This window comes from Oncorhynchus masou, chromosome 22 (assembly GCF_036934945.1).
Source record: "Oncorhynchus masou masou isolate Uvic2021 chromosome 22, UVic_Omas_1.1, whole genome shotgun sequence".
In the NCBI taxonomy this organism is placed as follows: Eukaryota; Metazoa; Chordata; class Actinopteri; order Salmoniformes; family Salmonidae; genus Oncorhynchus; species Oncorhynchus masou.
Window position 1 is genome coordinate 60179413 of NC_088233.1, and position 19302 is coordinate 60198714.

At 43.1% G+C, this 19302-nt stretch overlaps 1 protein-coding gene across 5 annotated transcripts in view; it reads left to right on the forward strand.

Annotated features, from left to right (window-relative positions):
- LOC135509743 (membrane-associated guanylate kinase, WW and PDZ domain-containing protein 2-like) overlaps positions 1-19302 on the forward strand; it is a 314746-nt gene that overhangs the window by 216064 nt on the left and 79380 nt on the right. For all 5 annotated transcript variants that reach the window (XM_064930644.1, XM_064930645.1, XM_064930647.1 and 2 more), the window contains exons 10-11: positions 733-1250; positions 1452-1620. In XM_064930644.1, coding sequence (XP_064786716.1) covers positions 733-1250; positions 1452-1620 — 687 coding nt within the window. The remainder of the gene's footprint in view (positions 1-732; positions 1251-1451; positions 1621-19302) is intronic.

The following is a 19302-nucleotide window of genomic DNA, read 5'->3' on the forward strand; positions in this document are numbered from 1 at the left end:
ATTGGTCGTCCCATAAGGTGGCACACAATTGGCCCAGCGTTGTCTGGGTTTGGCCAGGGTAGGCCGACATTGTAAATAATAATTTGTTCTTAACTAACTTGCCTAGTTAAATTCATGCTCCACAGTTTCCCATAGGCATCAACAATGGTCCACAACCCAAAGGACATCCAGCCAACTTGACAACTGTGAGAAGAATTGGCCTCAACATGGGCCAGCATCCCAATAGAACATTTTTGACACCATGTAAAGTCCATTCCCTGAATTGAGATTGTTCTGAGAACACTCAGTGTATGGTTGTGATGTCACCCTGATTCTGACTTGATTCTGACTGGAGAGGAGCCATACGCTCAACATGGATCTCTTTTACATTCTGGAAATGAAAGGAGTGTGTGTGTGTGTGTTCGTGTTCGTTAACCATGCCGAGGTTGGCATAGCAGTACCTTTGTAGTGTGATTGATGGGTGCCTGTACATTCTGACCCTGTTGCACACACACACACACACACACACACACACACACACACAGAAACAAATTCTACCCCTGGGTTTGTATGACATCCTCTCTGTCCAATCTCCCCGGCCTTGTTGTTTTAAGGAACGCAATAGAAAATGTTTAAAATATTTAGCAAAAAAATATTAAAATTCAATTCTTATTTGAGATGTCCTCCCTGATTCAGACCCTCTTCTTCCGTTTGATGACTACTGAACAAGATCTCTGCTTCCTCCCCTTTCAGGTGACGTCATAGTCTACATCAATGACATCTGTTGCCTGGGCACAACGCACGCCGACGTGGTCAAACTCTTCCAGTCCGTGCCCATCAGCCAGAGCGTCACCCTGGTCCTCTGCCGGGGATACCCCCTACCATTTGACCCTGAGGACTCTATTGGGGCGTCCACCAGCGCCTCCCTGACCCCCATGGGCCTGGAACACCGACCCCTGGTGGTGAATGGGCGTAGTAGCTATGACCCTTACCTGGAGTACCTCTCCCTGAGCTCCCAGCTCCCTCCCCAGGCTCTAACACAGCCCGGGACACCCCACCTCGATGGGTCCTCACTACCTCCCACCACTGTCCGATCTGCACAGGCCATGACACCGCACGACGACAACATCTCCATGGCATCGTCGGGGGCAACAGGGATTGCCGGGGGCGTGATCCAGGGGGCAGAGCTACTGACCGTAACCATTGTGAAGGGGGCAGAGGGGTTCGGATTCACCATCGCCGACAGCTCCACTGGGCAGTGTGTCAAACAGGTGGGGTGTTGCTCTCGTGCTACTCTCGTGTGGTGTTACTTTTGTGGGGTGTTACTCTCGTTACTCTCAGTATGTTATAAATGTAGCCTTGTGTATTCTATTGATCTCTCTGTCCGCCCATCTGTCCTTTCATCAGTCTGCCTGTCTGTCATCACTCCTACTTTTCCATCCTCATACCTGACTATGTTCTGTGCTGTACAGGTGTTGGAGCCGGGTGTACAGGGCGGAGTGGGTCTGAGTGAAGGAGACCTAATCCTGGAGGTGAACCAGCAGGGTGTTGTGGGGGCAGGACATGGACGTGTGGTGGAGCTGCTCAAAGAGTGTTCTGTCGGAGCCGAGGCCACGCTACTCATACAGAGAGGAGGGGCAGGTAAGTCTCTTTGTCTCTTGAATAGCCTTTCTCTGACTGTCCCTTTTCACCAGGGGCGCAACTTTGGTGTTAGAAGTGGAGGGGACATATATATACAGTATACATCGACCTTCATGTTGATAACAGCTGCTGCAGCTGCCGTCATTGTCACACTACTGCAACACAATTGATGCTTGATCAGAAAATATGATCAGAGGCTCTGTATGGAGGGCGTGATGCAATTGTGGAGCCTCGGGAAACAAGCAGACACCAAATTCAGCGCAATACCGAAAGACTGATAAGGAGCAAGATAGATACCATTCTGTATACTTCTGGCCCTTCTTAAGACGCTGTGTTAACTAACCTCCAGGTTAGTTTCAAAGCAATACAACTCTCATTCTGTTGGCTCCAACTGCTCTTAAATGCAAGTAAAACTGAATGCATGCTCTTCAACCGATCGCTGCCCGCACCTGCCCGTCCGTCCAGCATCACTACTCTGGACGGTTCTGACTTAGAATATGTGGACAACTACAAATACCTAGGTGTCTGGTTTGACTGTAAACTCTCATTCCAGACTCACATTAAGCGTCTCCAATCCAAAATTAAATCTAGAATCGGCTTCCTATTTCACAACAAAGCATCCTTCACTCATGCTGCCAAACATACCCTCGTAAAACTGACCATCCTACTGATCCTCGACTTCAGTGATGTAATTTACAAAACAGCCTCCAACACTCTCCTCAACAAATTGGATGCAGTCCATCACAGTGCCATCCGTTTTGTCACCAAATCCCCATATACTACCCACCATTGCGACCTGTACTCTCTCGTTGGCTGGTCCTCGCTTCATACTTGTCGCCAAACCCACTGGCTCCAGGTCATCTACAAGTCTCTGCTCACCATAGCAGCACAAACCCGTAGCAAGCGCTCCAGCAGGTATATCTCACTAGTCACCCCCAAAGCCTTTCCTTCCAGTTCTCTGCTGCCAATGACTGGAACGAACGACAAAAATCACTGAAACTGGAGACTCATATCTCCCTCACTAGCTTTAAGCACCAGCTGTCAGAGCAGCTCACAGATCACTGCACCTGTACATAGCCCGTCTGTAAATAGCCCATCCAACTACCTCATCCCCATTCTGTATTAATTTATTTATCTTGCTCTTTTGCACCCCAGGATCTCCACTTGCACATTCATCTTCACTACAGTGTTTAATTGGTATATTGTAATTACTTCGCCACCACGGCCTATTTATTGCCTTATCTCCCTTGTCTTAACTCATTTGCACACACTGTATATAGAATTTTTCTACTCTATTATTGAATGTATGTTTGTTAATTAAATGTGTAACTCTGTGTTGTTGTATGTGTCAAATTGCTTTGCTTTATCTTGGCCAGGTCGCAGTTGTAACTGAGAACTTGTTCTCAACTGGCCTACCTGGTTAAATAAAGGTGAAATAAATAAATAAAATTAAAAAAATTACATTCTTTCTCACATTGTCCTTTCCATCACAGGTCCACAAACTATGGTGGATTTATAAACTCTCAGTGTACATTTAAGGGCCAGCCGTACTCCCCTGTTCTGAACCAACTGTAATTTTCCGAGGTCTCTCTTTGAGGCACCTGACCACACGACTGAACAGTAGTCCAGATGCGACAAAACTAGAGCCTGTAGAACCTGCCTTGTTGATAGTGTTAAAAAGGCACATCAACGCATTATTAGGGCAGACTTCTCCCCAGCTTAGCTACTGTTGTGTCAACATGTTTTGACCATGACAGTTTACAATCCAGGGTTACTCCAAGCAGTTTAGTCACCTCAACTTGCTAAATTTTCACGTATTTCTTTACAAGATGTAGTGGTTTAATGAATGAATTTTCCCAATTGCAATGCTTGTCGTTTTTGGATTATCTGGATTATGATGGAGAGGCTTCCATTAAAGAACACCCCCTGTGTTCTGTTAGACAGCTAACACTTCACCCACAATATAGCAGAGGGTGTAAAGCCATGACATATATTTTTTCCATCAGCAAACCATGATCGATAATGTCAAAAACTGCACTGAAGTCTAACAAAACAGCTCCCATCTTTGTATCATCAATTTATCTCAGTCATTTGTGTAAGTGCCATGCTTGTTGTCTGTCCTTCCCTATAAGTGTGCTGAAAGTCTGTTGTCAATTTTTTGACAGTAAAATATCATTGTATCTAGTCAAAAGGTTTACTAAGGGTTGGGGACAGGCTGATTGGTCGGCTATTTGAGCCAGTAAAAGGGGCTTAACTATTCTTGGGTAGCGGAATTACTTTTGCTTCCCACCAGGCACTTTCTAGCAGGCTTAGATTGAAGATATGGAAAATAGGAGGGGCAATACCGTCCGCTATTATCCTCATTAATTTTCCATCCAAGTTGTCAGACGCCGGTGGATTGTCATTATTGTTAGACAACAATAATATTTTCACTTCTTCCACACTCACTTTACGGAATTCAAAAATGACATTCAATTCAGAATTTGATCAGTTTAATTCTTAATTTCTTAACTCATAAACATGCTTTTTGAAAGATAGCTTGTCATCAATCCAGATACAGGCAATCCAGATACCGCACTGGCGCACTCACGTCGGTAGCCATGAATGGCTTTGAAAGGATGGTCATGCACACATCAACAGCATCACCCCGGAAACCCTAGACCAAATCAAATGTATTTATATAGCCCTTCGTACATCAGCTGATATCTCAAAGTGCTGTTCAGAAACCCAGACTAAAACAAACCCCAAACAGCAAGCAATGCAGGGGTAGAAGCACGGTGGCTAGGGAAAACTCCCTAGAAAGGCCAACACCTAGGAAGAAACCTAGAGAGGAACCAGGCTATGAGGGGTGGCCAGTCCTCTTCTGGCTGTGCCGAGTGGAGATTATAACAGAACAGACCCACTCCAATTCTCATACCGCCCTAACAGATTCACAGATGATGCAATCTCAATCGCACTCCAACCTGCCCTTTCCCAGCTGGACAAAAGGAACACCTATGTGAGAATGCTGTTCATTGACGACAGCTCAGCGTTCAATACCACAGTGCCCACGAACCTCATCACTAAGCTAAGGACCCTGGGACTAAACACCACCTTCTGCAACTGGATCATGGACTTCCTGACGGGCCACCCCCAGGTGGTAAGGGTAGGCAACAGCACATCTGCCACGCTGATCCTCAACACGGGGGCCCCTCAGTGGTGCATACTCCCTGTTCAACACCAAGCACAACTCCAACACCATCATTAAGTGGTAGTCCTGATCGCCAACAGCGATGAGACAGCCTGTAGGGAGGAGGTCAGAGACATGGCAGTATGATGCCAGGACAACAACTTCTCCCTCAATGTGAGCAAGACAAAGGAGATGATCGTGGATTACAGGAAAAGGAGGGCTCAACACACCCACATTCATATTGACGGGGCTGTAGTGGAGTGGGTCAAGAGTTTTAGTTCCTTGGTGTTCACATCACCAACAAACTATCATGGTCCAAACACACCAATAAAGTCATGAAGAGGGCACGACAATGCCTTTCCCCCCTCAGGAGACTGAAAAGATTTGGCATGGGTCCATACTGACCGGTTGCATCACCGCCTGGTATGGCAACTGCTCAGCATCTGACCATAAGGCGCTACAGAGGGTAGTGCTTACAGCCCAGTACATCCCTGGAGCCAAGCTTCCTGCCATCCAGGACCTATATACTAGGTGTCAGAGGAATGCCCAAGAAATGGTGAAAGACTCCAGTCACCCAAGTCATAGACTGTTCTCTCCGCTTCCACACGGCAAGTGGATCCGGAGCGCCAAGTCTTGGTCCAAAAGCCATGAGACTCCTGAACAACTATCAACAGCTAATAATTAACTCGACTAACCTGTACCCCTGCACTTTGACTCAGTACCAGTACTCCCTGTATATAGCCTCATTATTGTTATTTTATTGTGTTACTTTTTATTTTTTTAAATTACTTTGTTTTTTATTTGTAAATATTATCTAAACACTATTTCTTGAACTGCATTATTGGTCAAGGGCTTGTAAAGTAAGCGTTCCACGGTTTTGTATTTGGCGCATGTGACAAATACAATTTGGTTCGATTTCATTTAGTATTCAGTATTGTTTCTACAGACCTGTGTAGGCCTATGTATTGACCAGCTGCAACATATAGCAACTCTTAGTCCACACTCCCTTTCTCTCTTTTTTTTGTTCTCCATTTCCCCTCTTTATAATTTCCTGTACGATTGGTCACTTGCGAGGAAAGTTAATTGCACATGTTTGACATGTGCTTTGCACTCATTCTCTAAAAGTTTTTCCGGTTGCAGGGGTCAAATTTAGCGTTGCTTTAACATAGGCTGCCTGTACCAGCCGACCTGTAGAACAACACACACACACACACACACACGCACACACACACACACACACACACACACACACACACATACAGACTTGAGGGCACACACACACACAACCACACACATACAGTGGTTCCTCCTTTAAAAGCTGCATCATACTGCAGCACACCTTGCCTGCTGCCGCAGCATTCTGTGGCACGTCATTTAATTATCAGCCATTTTTCCTGTTACTGCAAATTATTGCTAATTTGACCCCCAGAGGTCATCTTTGAGAAGGATTTGATAGTATTCTGTATTGGCATTACCAGAGAATTTAAAACCTTTTTTCTAATAACATAGTATATGGGATTGATTTTAAGAAATTTAGCTTATTTAATTTGATTAATTTTATGCTGTTTCCATTCAGAGGAAAACAAAAAAGGAAACCCTCAGGCTTTCTGTTAGGATGTAATGGAAAATATGGCGCTGTACAATGTGACGGTCGGGTGAAGGCTACAGGATTGGAGGATTCTAAATTGTTTGCCTTCATTAGACAAATTTGTTCCAATATTTCTTTAAATCAGTGATGTTTATTTCCATAGTAATTTATTATGGATCCACAACTAAAACAACATCTGCATTTCGAAAGAGTATTTTTATCATTATTTTATTAACAAAATGTGTTTATTTGTTGTGTGTTTATAAGTCTACAATACATACAGTAGTAAACATGGGAAAGTGCCTCTTCCTTACATAAGGGAGAGCAGGCCATGTCTGAACTACAGAAGGTGGGGAATTCGGGAGACCGGGGTTCAAATCCCCATTGGGGAGGAAGGAGTAGGCTGTCCTTGTAAATTAGAATTTGTTCTTAATAACTGATTCAATTTGTGTTATGTCATAGTTGCGAGGTCTTCACTATTATTATACGTAGAAAATATAGAAAAATTCTGGAATGAGTAGGTGTGTCAACTTTTTACTGGTACTTGCTGGAACAAAAATATGGTGCTGTACAACATGACGGTCGGCAGTAGAGTACTGGGCTATTTAGCTAAAGAATCCCAGCAGGGCACGAGGAAGGAGTAGGCTGTCCTTGTCAGTAATAATTTGTTCTTAAACTGACTTGCTTGGTTAAATAAAGGTTACACTAAGTGCATAACATTTCTGTACCCTAATTTTCTAATTCTTGTCTAACCAGTACTCAAATGGTGATTAAAGTGAAAATAAAATCTCATTGCCTCAGAGCAGCACGAAACGGTGCTAAAATAGTGTAGGCGTTTGCTTCTAACCTTTACATGCTCTTTAAATAAAAAAGACCTACACCATTTTAACAATACATCTACAAAAAATGTTTTTAATGATGTCACTGTCCACCAATAATTACATTTAGAGGATTGAGGACTCTATATGAACATCTAAGGGCCATTTTACATTCGATATTCTCACAGATCCTAAGGGGCTTTTATATAATTCTAAATTAATTAATAATAATTGCTTTGTTTAAAAGTAATGATATTTTGGAGATTTTGTTTTAATTTTATTTTAATTTATTTTTTATTTCACATTTATTTAACCAGGTAGGCTAGTTGAGAACAAGTTCTCATTTGCAACTGCGACCTGGCCAAGATAAAGCATAGCAGTGTGAACAGACAACACAGAGTTACACATGGAGTAAACAATTAACAAGTCAATAACACAGTAGAAAAAAAGGGGAGTCTATATACAATGTGTGCAAAAGGCATGAGGAGGTAGGCGAATAATTACAATATTGCAGATTAACACTGGAGTGATAAATGATCAGATGATCATGTACAGGTAGAGATATTGGTGTGCAAAAGAGCATAAAAGTAAATAAATAAAAACTGTGGGGATGAGGTAGGTGAAAATGGGTGGGCTATTTACCAATAGATTATGTACAGCTGCAGCGATCGGTTAGCTGCTCAGATAGCTCCAACTTCAGCGATTTTTGCAATTCGTTCCAGTCACAGGCAGCAGAGTACTGGAATTTAACCTTGAGTGAATGAGAAAAAGGCCATTCTTGAACATGGGGTGAGACATTCTCACTAATTTGTAAATAAAGCAAGTTTGTTATTTAGAATTATTATAACTTGATTATTTAGCAGATATCACTTGCTTATATTCAGTCAACACATATCTTAAGAATATCATGGAATATTTGAACATTTTCATTTCTCCATGCTTGTCTCAGAGCAGCGCGAAACGGTGCTGAAATAGATATCCACAGCGGGAAGGCTATATATTCTGTGTCCACTCGTGGTTTCTCTCTTCGGTTACATATCCTTGGAATAGCAGAACAGCAGAACGGTCCGGGCGGCCCTTGCTGTGCCTGGTGACTAGTTGGTCAAGTTCTGTCGTCAGAAAAGGAATGGAAATGTCAGGGTGAACCGAAGACCTGACGAACCCGCCACGTATGTTGACTCTGCCTGTAGGAGGTGGAGTTCCAGAGCTCACAGGTGTGTCTGGCATTGATTCTGACTCCATCTCCTTCCTCGCCCTTTCAACATGTGAGTGAGTCAATGATTCCAATGATTTGTTTGACAAACAAAGAACTTTGCGTCCTGCAAGCACAGGCATGGATATAAGCTGGCAAGAAATTCAATAACGCCATCTTCACAATCACAATCAACCGTCGCCCTTGAGCAATTTGCTCAAAATTGCAAAAGAAAAAAAGGAAGAAGATCAAGAAAATTTACGAAAGTATAAAGATGTTGATGAAGAAATGCTGTTTTGAGTTGGAAATGTAACACTTATCCTTAGATTACTTAACCATGTGTTGGTAGATGTGGAAAGATACAAATGATTTGTTGCAAGTTAGATTTGGCGAGGGGGGTTCACACCTTGCTCGGCTATTAGACAATTCTTTAGTAAAGGTTGAATAGCCTATTGTTCAGCTAATAGCTCATCCTGCTACGCTTGTGAAAACAAATAATACCTTTTCTCCTTTCCACATGTTAAAGATTCCAATTGATAAAGTTTGGCATCAACTGAAAACATTAATCAGTAACTCTGCCAAGCCAACAGGCAAAGATGAACTGGTCAAGGCCATCAATATGTTTTGGATAGAGAAATTGACAATACAACAATACAACAAATACATTGATCATCTCAGCAAGGTTTTATCTGTGGTCGTGGAGCTGGGTGGAAGTGCGACTAAAATGTAGTTAATATAAATATCCGCATTTGAATGTCTTTTTTCTCGTTATTTTATTTAATTAACGAAAGCATAAAGATGTTGATGAAGAAATACTGTATTGCTGTTTTGAGTTAGAAATGTAACACTTTAGAGTACTTAAGCATAGAATACATTGTTAGTTGAGGGATTGTCACAACAGTAGCCTGGTTATAAAAAGTATTTTGTCCTGCTAATAGAAAACATTTGCATGACGGACTACACATTCTACATTTGTCTTCACTATTATTCTACAATGCAGAAAATAGTACAAATATAGAAAAATCCTGGAATTTTTTATTTTATTTTTTATTTCTCCTTTATTTAACCAGGTAGGCTAGTTGAGAACAAGTTCTCATTTGCAACTGCGACCTGGCCAAGATAAAGCATAGCAGTGTAAACAGACAACACAGAGTTACACATGGAGTAAACAATTAACAAGTCAATAACACAGTAGAAAAAAACGGAGTCTATATACATTGTGTGCAAAAAGCATGAGGAGGTAGGCGAATAATTACAGTTTTGCAGATTAACACTGGAGTGATAAATGATCAGATGGTCATGTAAAGAGCAGAAAAGTAGATAAATAAAAACAGTATGGGGATGAGGCAGGTAAAAATGGGTGGGCTATTTACCGATAGACTATGTAGAGCTGCAGCGATCAGTTAGCTGCTCAGATAGCAGATGTTTGAAGTTGGTGAGGGTGATAAAAGTCTCCAACTTCAGCGATTTTTGCAATTCGTTCCAGTCACAGGCAGCAGAGAACTGGAACGAAAGGCGGCCAAATGAGGTGTTGGCTATAGGGATGATTAGTGAGATACACCTGCTGGAGCGCATGCTACGGGTGGGTGTTGCCATCGTGACCAGTGAACTGAGATAAGGCGGAGCTTTACCTAGCATGGACTTGTAGATGACCTGGAGCCAGTCGGTCTGGCGACGAATATGTAGCGAGGGCCAGCCGACTAGAGCATACAGGTCGCAGTGGTGGGTGGTATAAGGTGCTTTAGTGACAAAACGGACGGCACTGTGATAAACTGCATCCAGTTTGCTGAGTTGAGTGTTGGAAGCAATTTTGTAGATGACATCGCCGAAGTCGAGGATCGGTAGAATAATCAGTTTTACTAGGGTAAGTTTGGCGGCGTGAGTGAAGGAGGCTTTGTTGCGGAATAGAAAGCCAACTCTAGATTTGATTTTCGATTGGAGATGTTTGATATGAGTCTGGAAGGAGAGTTTACAGTCTAGCCAGACACCTAGGTACTTATAGATGTCCACATATTCAAGGTCGGAACCATCCAGGGTGGTGATGCTAGTCAGGCGTGCGGGTGCAGACAGCGAACGGTTGAAAAGCATGCATTTGGTTTTACTAGCGTTTAAGAGCAGTTGGAGGCTACGGAAGGAGTGTTGTATGGCATTGAAGCTCGTTTGGAGGTTAGACAGCACAGTGTCCAAGGACGGGCCGGAAGTATATAGAATGGTGTCTTCTGCGTAGAGGTGGATCAGGGGATCGCCCGCAGCAAGAGCAACATCATTGATATATACAGAGAAAAGAGTCATCCCGAGAATTGAACCCTGTAGCACCCCCATAGAGACTGCCAGAGGACCGGACAGCATGCACTCCGATTTGACACACTGAACTCTGTCTGCAAAGTAGTTGGTGAACCAGGCAAGGCAGTCATCAGAAAAACCGAGGCTACTGAGTCTGAATATGGTGATTGACAGAGTCGAAAGCCTTGGCAAGGTCGATGAAGACTGCTGCACAGTACTGTCTTTTATCGATGGCGGTTATGATATCGTTTAGTACCTTGAGCATGGCTGAGGTGCACCCGTGACCGGCTCGGAAACCAGATTGCACAGCGGAGAAGGTACGGTGGGATTCGAGATGGTCAGTGACCTGTTAGTTGACTTGGCTTTCAAATCAAATCGAAGACCTTAGATAGGCAGGGCAGGATGGATATAGGTCTGTAGCAGTTTGGGTCCAGGGTTTCTCCCCTTTTGAAGAGGGGGATGACTGCGGCAGCTTTCCAATCCTTGGGGATCTCAGACAATATGAAAGAGAGGTTGAACAGGCTGGTAATAGGGGTTGCGACAATGGCGGCGGATAGTTTCAGAAATAGAGGGTCCAGATTGTCAAGCCCAGCTGATTTGTACGGGTCCAGGTTTTGCAGCTCTTTCAGAACCTGCTATCTGGATTTGGGTAAAGGAGAACCTGGAGAGGCTTGGGCGAGGAGCTGCGGGGGGGGGGCGGAGCTGTTGGCCGAGGTTGGAGTAGCCAGGCGGAAGGCATGGCCAGCCGTTGAGAAATGCTTGTTGAAGTTTTCGATAATCATGGATTTATCGGTGGTGACCGTGTTACCTAGCCTCAGTGCAGTGGGCAGCTGGGAGGAGGTGCTCTTGTTCTCCATGGACTTCACAGTGTCCCAGAACTTTTTGGAGTTGGAGCTACAGGATGCAAATTTCTGCCTGAAGAAGCTGGCCTTAGCTTTCCTGACTGACCGCGTGTATTGGTTCCTGACTTCCCTGAACAGTTGCATATCGCGGGGACTATTCGATGCTATTGCAGTCCGCAGAATGAGTCAGTGTGTCCAAACGTTTGACTGGTACTTGCTTAATTCATTTTATTAAGACATTATAGTGTTTTTTATGGTGTTTTTATTCCATGAAAAATTAAAAACCAGCTGGGTTTCTGTTAGGATGGCATGGAAAATATGGCGCTGTACAATGTGACGGTCAGCAGTACAGTACTGGGCTATTTAGCCAAAGAAACCCTGTGTCGTGCGGATGAGAGGCCGGGATTCAAATCCCCGACGGGGAAAAAGGAGTAGGCTTGTCTCAGAGTCCCCATGCTTGTCTCAGAGCAGCGCGAAACGGTGCTGAAATAGTTTTAGTTTTTGCTTCTAACTTCAATTGATAAAGTGTTTTTAGCTACAATAGGCCCAACCCCAATTAACACATTTGGGCATAGTCGATAGCATGCTGAACATTGGGCTGAAATGTAGAGGGTTCGAAACCTGCTCACTGCTTGTTTCATTACATTGTTGTGCCGGTCTCAGAGCAAATAGCCTGGATTGTTACTCCCATCTCGTTCCTCGCTCTCTTCCATGCGTCATTCAGCACACTAGTGGGTGTAAAGGCAGGATGTACTGTATATTCTGTAAATATGAATTACAAATCAGCCTTTATTTAAATCAAGTTTCTAGTCTATTGCATAGTTCCAATGTGTAATCATTGATGTCCCAGGAGCAGGAATGGTAAACACTGTTGAAGTTTATAATTGTAGTACATACATGCAGACACAGCATAAATCAAAAAATGGAAATTGATACACCTGGTATTGGATATGACTGAATTATTTTTTGCTAAATACCGATTTTCGTAAATTAACTTTATGACAAAAAAAATATGCACAATCGTTTGTCTCTACATTAACTAACATATTCCTCTCAATTGTACATGTTTTGCTTGCCTCGTTATGCCGTTATAACTATTTACATTTGCTTCCCCCATAATGTTTTGTCAGCCATCTTTGCTGAAGAAAGTCACCAGGGACAGGTGGCTCGGGTGATATTCGTCATTGGAACCACTCAATACGATTGGTCATAATAAAAACCTTGGGATCCAAATGCATAATGAGTGCTTGAACTCCCATTTGTGGTGGTCTGGAGCAATGAAGCCGTGAACCTGGGTACATCTAAGTCCCGTGGTGTAAGCTTGCAACTTTTAAAGGAGGAACCACTGTACACACAAACACACACTCAACCAGGCTCCCATGCTTGTCTCTGTGATGGACAGGCACAGAGGATTGTGGGATGGACATAATGTCACTGCTGCTGTCTGTTAGCCACGGCGTGAGGAAAAAGGAAAAATCAAAAAAGGGGCAGCACTCCAAGTGACATGTTTCAAGACACAGAGTTAATTTATTTACAGGTTAGTTTGTTTATTTATACTCACAAATGTGTGTTTTTTATTACAGCTAGCTGTTCCTGATACACATGTAAGTCTCTACACCCAGATCTAGCTAACACTCAATCACTGCTCGTAGACACACACAGATGCACACATATACACTCACTCAAACGCACACGCACTCGCACACACTAAAAAAAACACATAAACACAAATTCTAAAAATAACATTTAGGATTACGAATTAATCTTCATCATTATCGGTACTTTTGTTAATGATTCAAGTCTAAGCCAATAAGATCTGCACATCTCTATCTACGGGGTTTTATGTGATGTTTATTTTCAGTGTTTAATATTTCATCGTGCAATTCCAATTGTCTATACCCTCATATACCCTCATTCTATCTAGTGTACATGTGACAAACTCACTACAAACTCACTTCTCACCATGCACTTGATCTCACAGTCTGACGTCAGAATTATACGTTCATCCATGTTAGTATACTCATATTTCGAAGTGTTTAAGGTTAAGTTTAGGCATTAACTCCAAATTAAGGTTAGGGTTAAGTTTAGGTATTGACTCTGAAATCAGAGTTAGGGTAAGGGTTAAGGTTTGGGATAGACTTAAAAAAAAAAAAACTTTCTAATACTGGATTTGAACTTGCAACCTATGAGTCAGAGGCAGATGCTTAGCCCATCCACCATCCCCATCCAGCTTGCAAAACTGAAACCTACTTGAATGCAACAGTCCTACTGTTCCCCCTAGTGCCGGTTTCCAATTCATCTCCTAACATCCTCAGACATGGATGGACATTGAATAGTATAGTATATCACTGGTGTGATTGATGGGTGCCTGTACACTCTGACCCTGCTGCGCACACACACACACACACACACACACACACACACACACACACACACACACACACATCCCCTATCCCACCCATTGTCCCCCCTACATCACACAGCTCAGGGCAATGTCCCTAAAGAGAATATCATCCTGACACACCAAATGCACACACTTACACAAACACACACACAGATGTATACCAAATGCCTCGGGGTAACTGGCTGCAGGGTAAAAGACAGACAGGGCTCGGAATTACTCACAATAGGCGTCAGACTGTCCGTGTGTGTGTGTGTGTGTGTGTGTGTGTGTGTGTGTGTGTGTGTGTGTGTGTGTGTGTGTGTGTGTGTGTGTGTGTGTGTGTGTGTGTGTGTGTGTGTGTGTGTGTGTGTGTGTTCCTTTGTTTGACTACCCCAGTGTTGGCATGTCGCCAGTGTCCACCGATCATGTTCACATCTACGTCCCCTGACAGTGTGTTTAGCATCAAGCCAACTGGAGACCACAGACAGCCTCCTTCACCAATGAGAATGCATATCACACTGCCATGGGAGGGGCAGGAGGGCCCAGGACTCAGCAGGCTAGTCTGTGAGGTTCCACTGCCATGTCGCACTGACCACAGACTTGATATAGTAGCTGTGTGGGGGGAGAACTTGTTTAGGAGCCAATACTGACTGCAGCTATTCATTAGCATTGTGTAGGTGTCCTCACCTCTAACGCGCATGATAAGATGCCGGTAGATCACAATACTGAGCTCGGTTTCAGATGTAGAATTCTGGCTAGGTCCAAGATTTAGCGTCTTTATTCTTGCATGTTGACACCCAATGTTCTTAAGACAATCAAATTATAGTAAGAATCTAAATTATAAAATGCGTTGTTTGGATCCTGGATGCTGATTAGTTGATATGCAGGTGGGACAACAAATAATCCCATAATAGTTTTTTAAAATTGTATAACTGCCTTAATTTTGCCGGACCCCAAGACGAGTAGCTGCTGCCTTGGCTAATGGGGATCCATAATAAATACAAAATACAAATGCCAACCCCTACACTCTGCATTTCCGCTGGCTGCCCCGCCACCACAGAAGTACTGAGCTAAGCTGAAATACCTGCATTTTGCAGCTGCCTTACTTAAGACTGCAAAAAAGAGACCATGTTTGTAGGCGGCTTTATTTAACTCAATGATTTTTTTTAACATTTTTTTGCCAACTGATATGTGACTTGTATTAATGTCAAAATAACACGCAAAACAGGCTAAATATATACATACAGTACTGTTCAACAGTTTGGGGTCACTTAGAAATGTCCTTGTTTTTGAAAGAAAAACAAAAAAATATGTCCATTAAAATAACATCAAATTAATCTGAAAAACAGTGTAGACATTGTTAATGTTGTAAATGACTATTGTAGCTGGAAACTGATGATCTTTAGTGGAATATCCACATAGGTGTACAGAGGCCCATTATCAGCAACCAATCACTCCTGTGTTCCAATGGCAGGTTGTGTTAGCTAATCCAAGTTTATCATTTTAAAATGCTAATTGATCATTAGAAAACCCTTTTGCAATTATGTTAGTTGAAAACTGTTGTCCTGATTAAAGAAGCAATAAAGAAGCAATAAAACTGGCCTTCTTTAGTTGAGTATCTGGAGCATCAGCATTTGTGTGTTCGATTACAGGCTCAAAATGTTCAGAAAAACAAACAACTTTCAGTCTTTGTCAGTCTATTCTTGTTCTGAGAAATGAAGGCATTTCGCAATTCCATGCGAGAAATTGCCAAGAAACTGAAGATCTCGTACAACGCAGTGTACTACTCCCTTCACAGACCAGCTCAAACTGGCTCTAACCAGAATAGAAAGAGGAGTGGGAGGCCCCGGTGTACAACTGAGCAAGAGGACTAGTACATTAGTGTCTAGTTTGAGAAACAGACACCTCTCAAGTCCTCAACTGGCAGCTTCATTAAATAGTACCCGCAAACCACCAGTCTCAACGTCAACAGTGAAGAGGCGACTCAACAATGAAGAGAAAACAGTTTTTAGCTGTGCTAACATAATTGCAAAAGGGTTTTCTAATGATCAATTAGCCTTTTGACCGGTAGTGTATATTATAACAATAATTATATGAAATCATTTGTATTTTATTTATTTTTATTTTTGCGAAACAGGTGGGGCTCTGCCCAGAATGACGGATCTCTACTGATCATTGTACAAATGCGATCTCTCCCATGCCAGTAGGCTCGCCCAAGAATGAACATGAAACAAATAATTGACCATGGAAACATTCATTCAAAGCCCTGTGGGTCCTGGTCAAAAGTAGTGCACTAAACAGCATAGGGTAGCACTTTATAATAGCCACGTAATAAAGTATTTACAAAGTATTAATACATGATGAAATTGTTTATTCATAATTTATTCATTATTAATCATAGGGCTGTTGCATATTAACGCCACACCGGCAGTCATGAGTCATGACCGCAGTCAAATTCCACGTGACCTTTGAGTCAAGGTAATCTCTGGACATGTGTTGGTTGTACCTAACCTGCTAACAACCTTCCGGTCGCTAATGGACTGGTACTCAGAGCCTCTTTGTCTCTCTAACCCACAGGTGTCAAACTCATTCAAAGGAAGGCCGAGTGTGCGGGTTTTCACTCCTCCCTTGTACTTGATTGATTAATTAAGGTCACAAATTAGTAAGGAACTCCCCACATCTGGTTGTCTAGGAATTAATTGAAAGGAAAAAAACAAAAATGGAATGGAATGAGTTTGAGTTCCATGGAATGGGTTTGACACCCTGAGTGGAAAACATGGTCGTTGTGGATGTTGTTTCAACGCAAAACACACCGAAATGAACAGTGCTTTCTAAGGTGATGATTACAGTTGAAGCCGGAAGTTTACATACACCTTAGCCATACATACATACATAATTTAAACTCAGTTTTTCACAATTCCTGACATTTATTCCTAGTAAAAATTCCCTCTTTAATTAACGTCTGTTAGGATCACCACCTTTATTTTAAGATTGTGAAATGTCAGAATAATCCAAGATGGCGTAGCAGTCAGACGTCTTAGTTCTCGTCTTGTTGTGTCCCATGTTTATACCTTTTAATATATTTTCAGAATGCTCTCCTGCTACCCGCCTCACCCAATGTGATGTGGATCTGCTTTTTTCTAAAGTATTCTTTTTAACTTTGAACCGGAACCCCAACAGGAGCTAGCCAGCTAACTAGCTACTAGCTCGTAGTCAGCTAACCACTGCTAGCGGTCATCAGCTAACCTTTAGCTATGAAAACACTCGCCAGTTTGCACAACGCGATTCAAACCAGAGCATCCCGGGCTTATTTTCTCTCCATATCCACGGATTCCTATCGCAAGCTCTGAACCTTTTCACCTGGATCATCGCCGCTAGCTAGCTGCAATCTGAATGGCTACTCCTGGCTAACGTCTCTGTCCCGCAGAAAGCACCAATTAGACGGGAGCTAGCCCAAGCTAGGCCCATCACCCGGCTAGCTGAAGCGGTCCATCAGCCACTCCTGGGCTACATCCCTATTTTACCAATTTGCCTGGACCCCTTTTACTACACAGAGCACTGCTTATCCATTACGACTGGACTACCGACGTAATTTTTTTTTTCAACATGCCCCTCCTTTGCGACGTCCCCTGGATGCCCATCTCCTAGCCTGCTAGCCGCAGCTCGCTAGCTATCTAGAGCATTTTGGACTGTTAGCTGAAGAGATCCATCGGCCAATTTCTTGGGCCACTATACCTATTTTGCCAATTGGACTGGACCACTTTACTACACGGAACCCTACTAATCCATCACGACTGGTCTGCCAACGCAACCGCACGAGGAGGCTATAAGACTTCTTCCGACTTCTGTCCCTCTAATTTGCTAGCTTGCTAGCCCCGGCCCGCTAGCTGTCTGAATCGCTGTGTCTCTAGCCAGCCTAACTACTCACTGGACCCCTATGATAACTCGGCTACGCATGCCACTCCCTAATGTCAATATGCCCTGTCCATTACTGTTCTGGTTAGTGATTATTGTCTTAATTCACTGTATAGCCTGTAGCCCTGCTCAATATGCCTTAGCTAACACTTTAGTTCCACCTCCCACACATGCGGTGACATCACCTGGTTTAAATTATGTTTCTAGAGACAATATCTCTCTCATCATCACTCAATGCCTAGGTTTACCTCCACTGTATTCACATCCTACCATACCATTGTCTGGACATTATGCCTTGAATCTATTCTACCGTGCCCAGAAACCTGCTCCTTTTACTCTCTGTTCCGAACGTACTAGACGACCAGTTCTTATAGCCTTTAGCTGTACCCTTATCCTACTCCTCCTCTCGTCCTCTGGTGATGTAGAGGCTCTCATTTGTTGACGTCTATAACCGTAAAAGCCTTGGTTTCATGCATGTTAACATTAGAAGCCTTCTCACTAAGTTTGTTTTATTCACTACTTTAGCACACTCTGCCAACCCGAATGTCTAAGCCGTCTCTGAATCCTGGCATACGAATACCACCAAAACCCTGAAATTTCCATCCCTAACTATAACATTTTCCAAAAAGATAGAATTGCCAAAGGGGGCGGAGTTGCAATCTACTGCAGATATTGCCTGCAGAGTTCTGCCTTTACTATCCAGGTCTGTACCCAAACAATTCAAGCTTCTACTTGTAAAAATCCAACTTTTCAGAAACAAGTCTCCCACCATTGCCACTTGCTGTAGACCACCCTCTGCCCCCAGCAGTGACCTAGACAACATTTGTGAATTGATTGCCCCCCATCTATCTTCAGAGCTCGTGCTGCTAGGAGACCTAAACTGGGACATGCTTAACACCAGGGCCATTCTACAATCTAAGCTAAATTCCCTCAATCTTACGCAAATTATCAATGAACCTACCAGGTACAACCCTAATTCCGTAACCATGGGCATCTTCATAGATATCCTCCTGACCAACTTGCCCTCCAAATACACCTCTGTTGTCTTCAACCAAGATCTCAGCAATCACTGCCTGCATCCTTAATGGGTATGCGGTCAAACGACCACCCCTCATCACTGTCAAATGCTCCCTAAATCACTTCAGTGAGCAGGCCTTTCTAAATTACCTGGCCCGGGTATCCTGGAAGGATATCACACTCATCCCGTCAGTAGAGGATGCCTGGTTATTCTTTAAAAGTGCCATCCTCACCATCTTAAATAAGCATGCCCCGTTCAAAAAATGTAGAACCAGGAACAGATATAGCCCTTGGCTCACTCCAGACCTGACTGCCCTTGACCAGCACAAAAACATCCTGTGGCGTACTGCATTAACATTGAATAGCCCCCGTGAAATGCAACTTTTCAGGGAAGTTAGGAACCAATATACACAGGCAGTTAGGAAATCTAAGCCTGCCTTTATCAAACAGAAATGTGCATCCTGTCGCACAAACT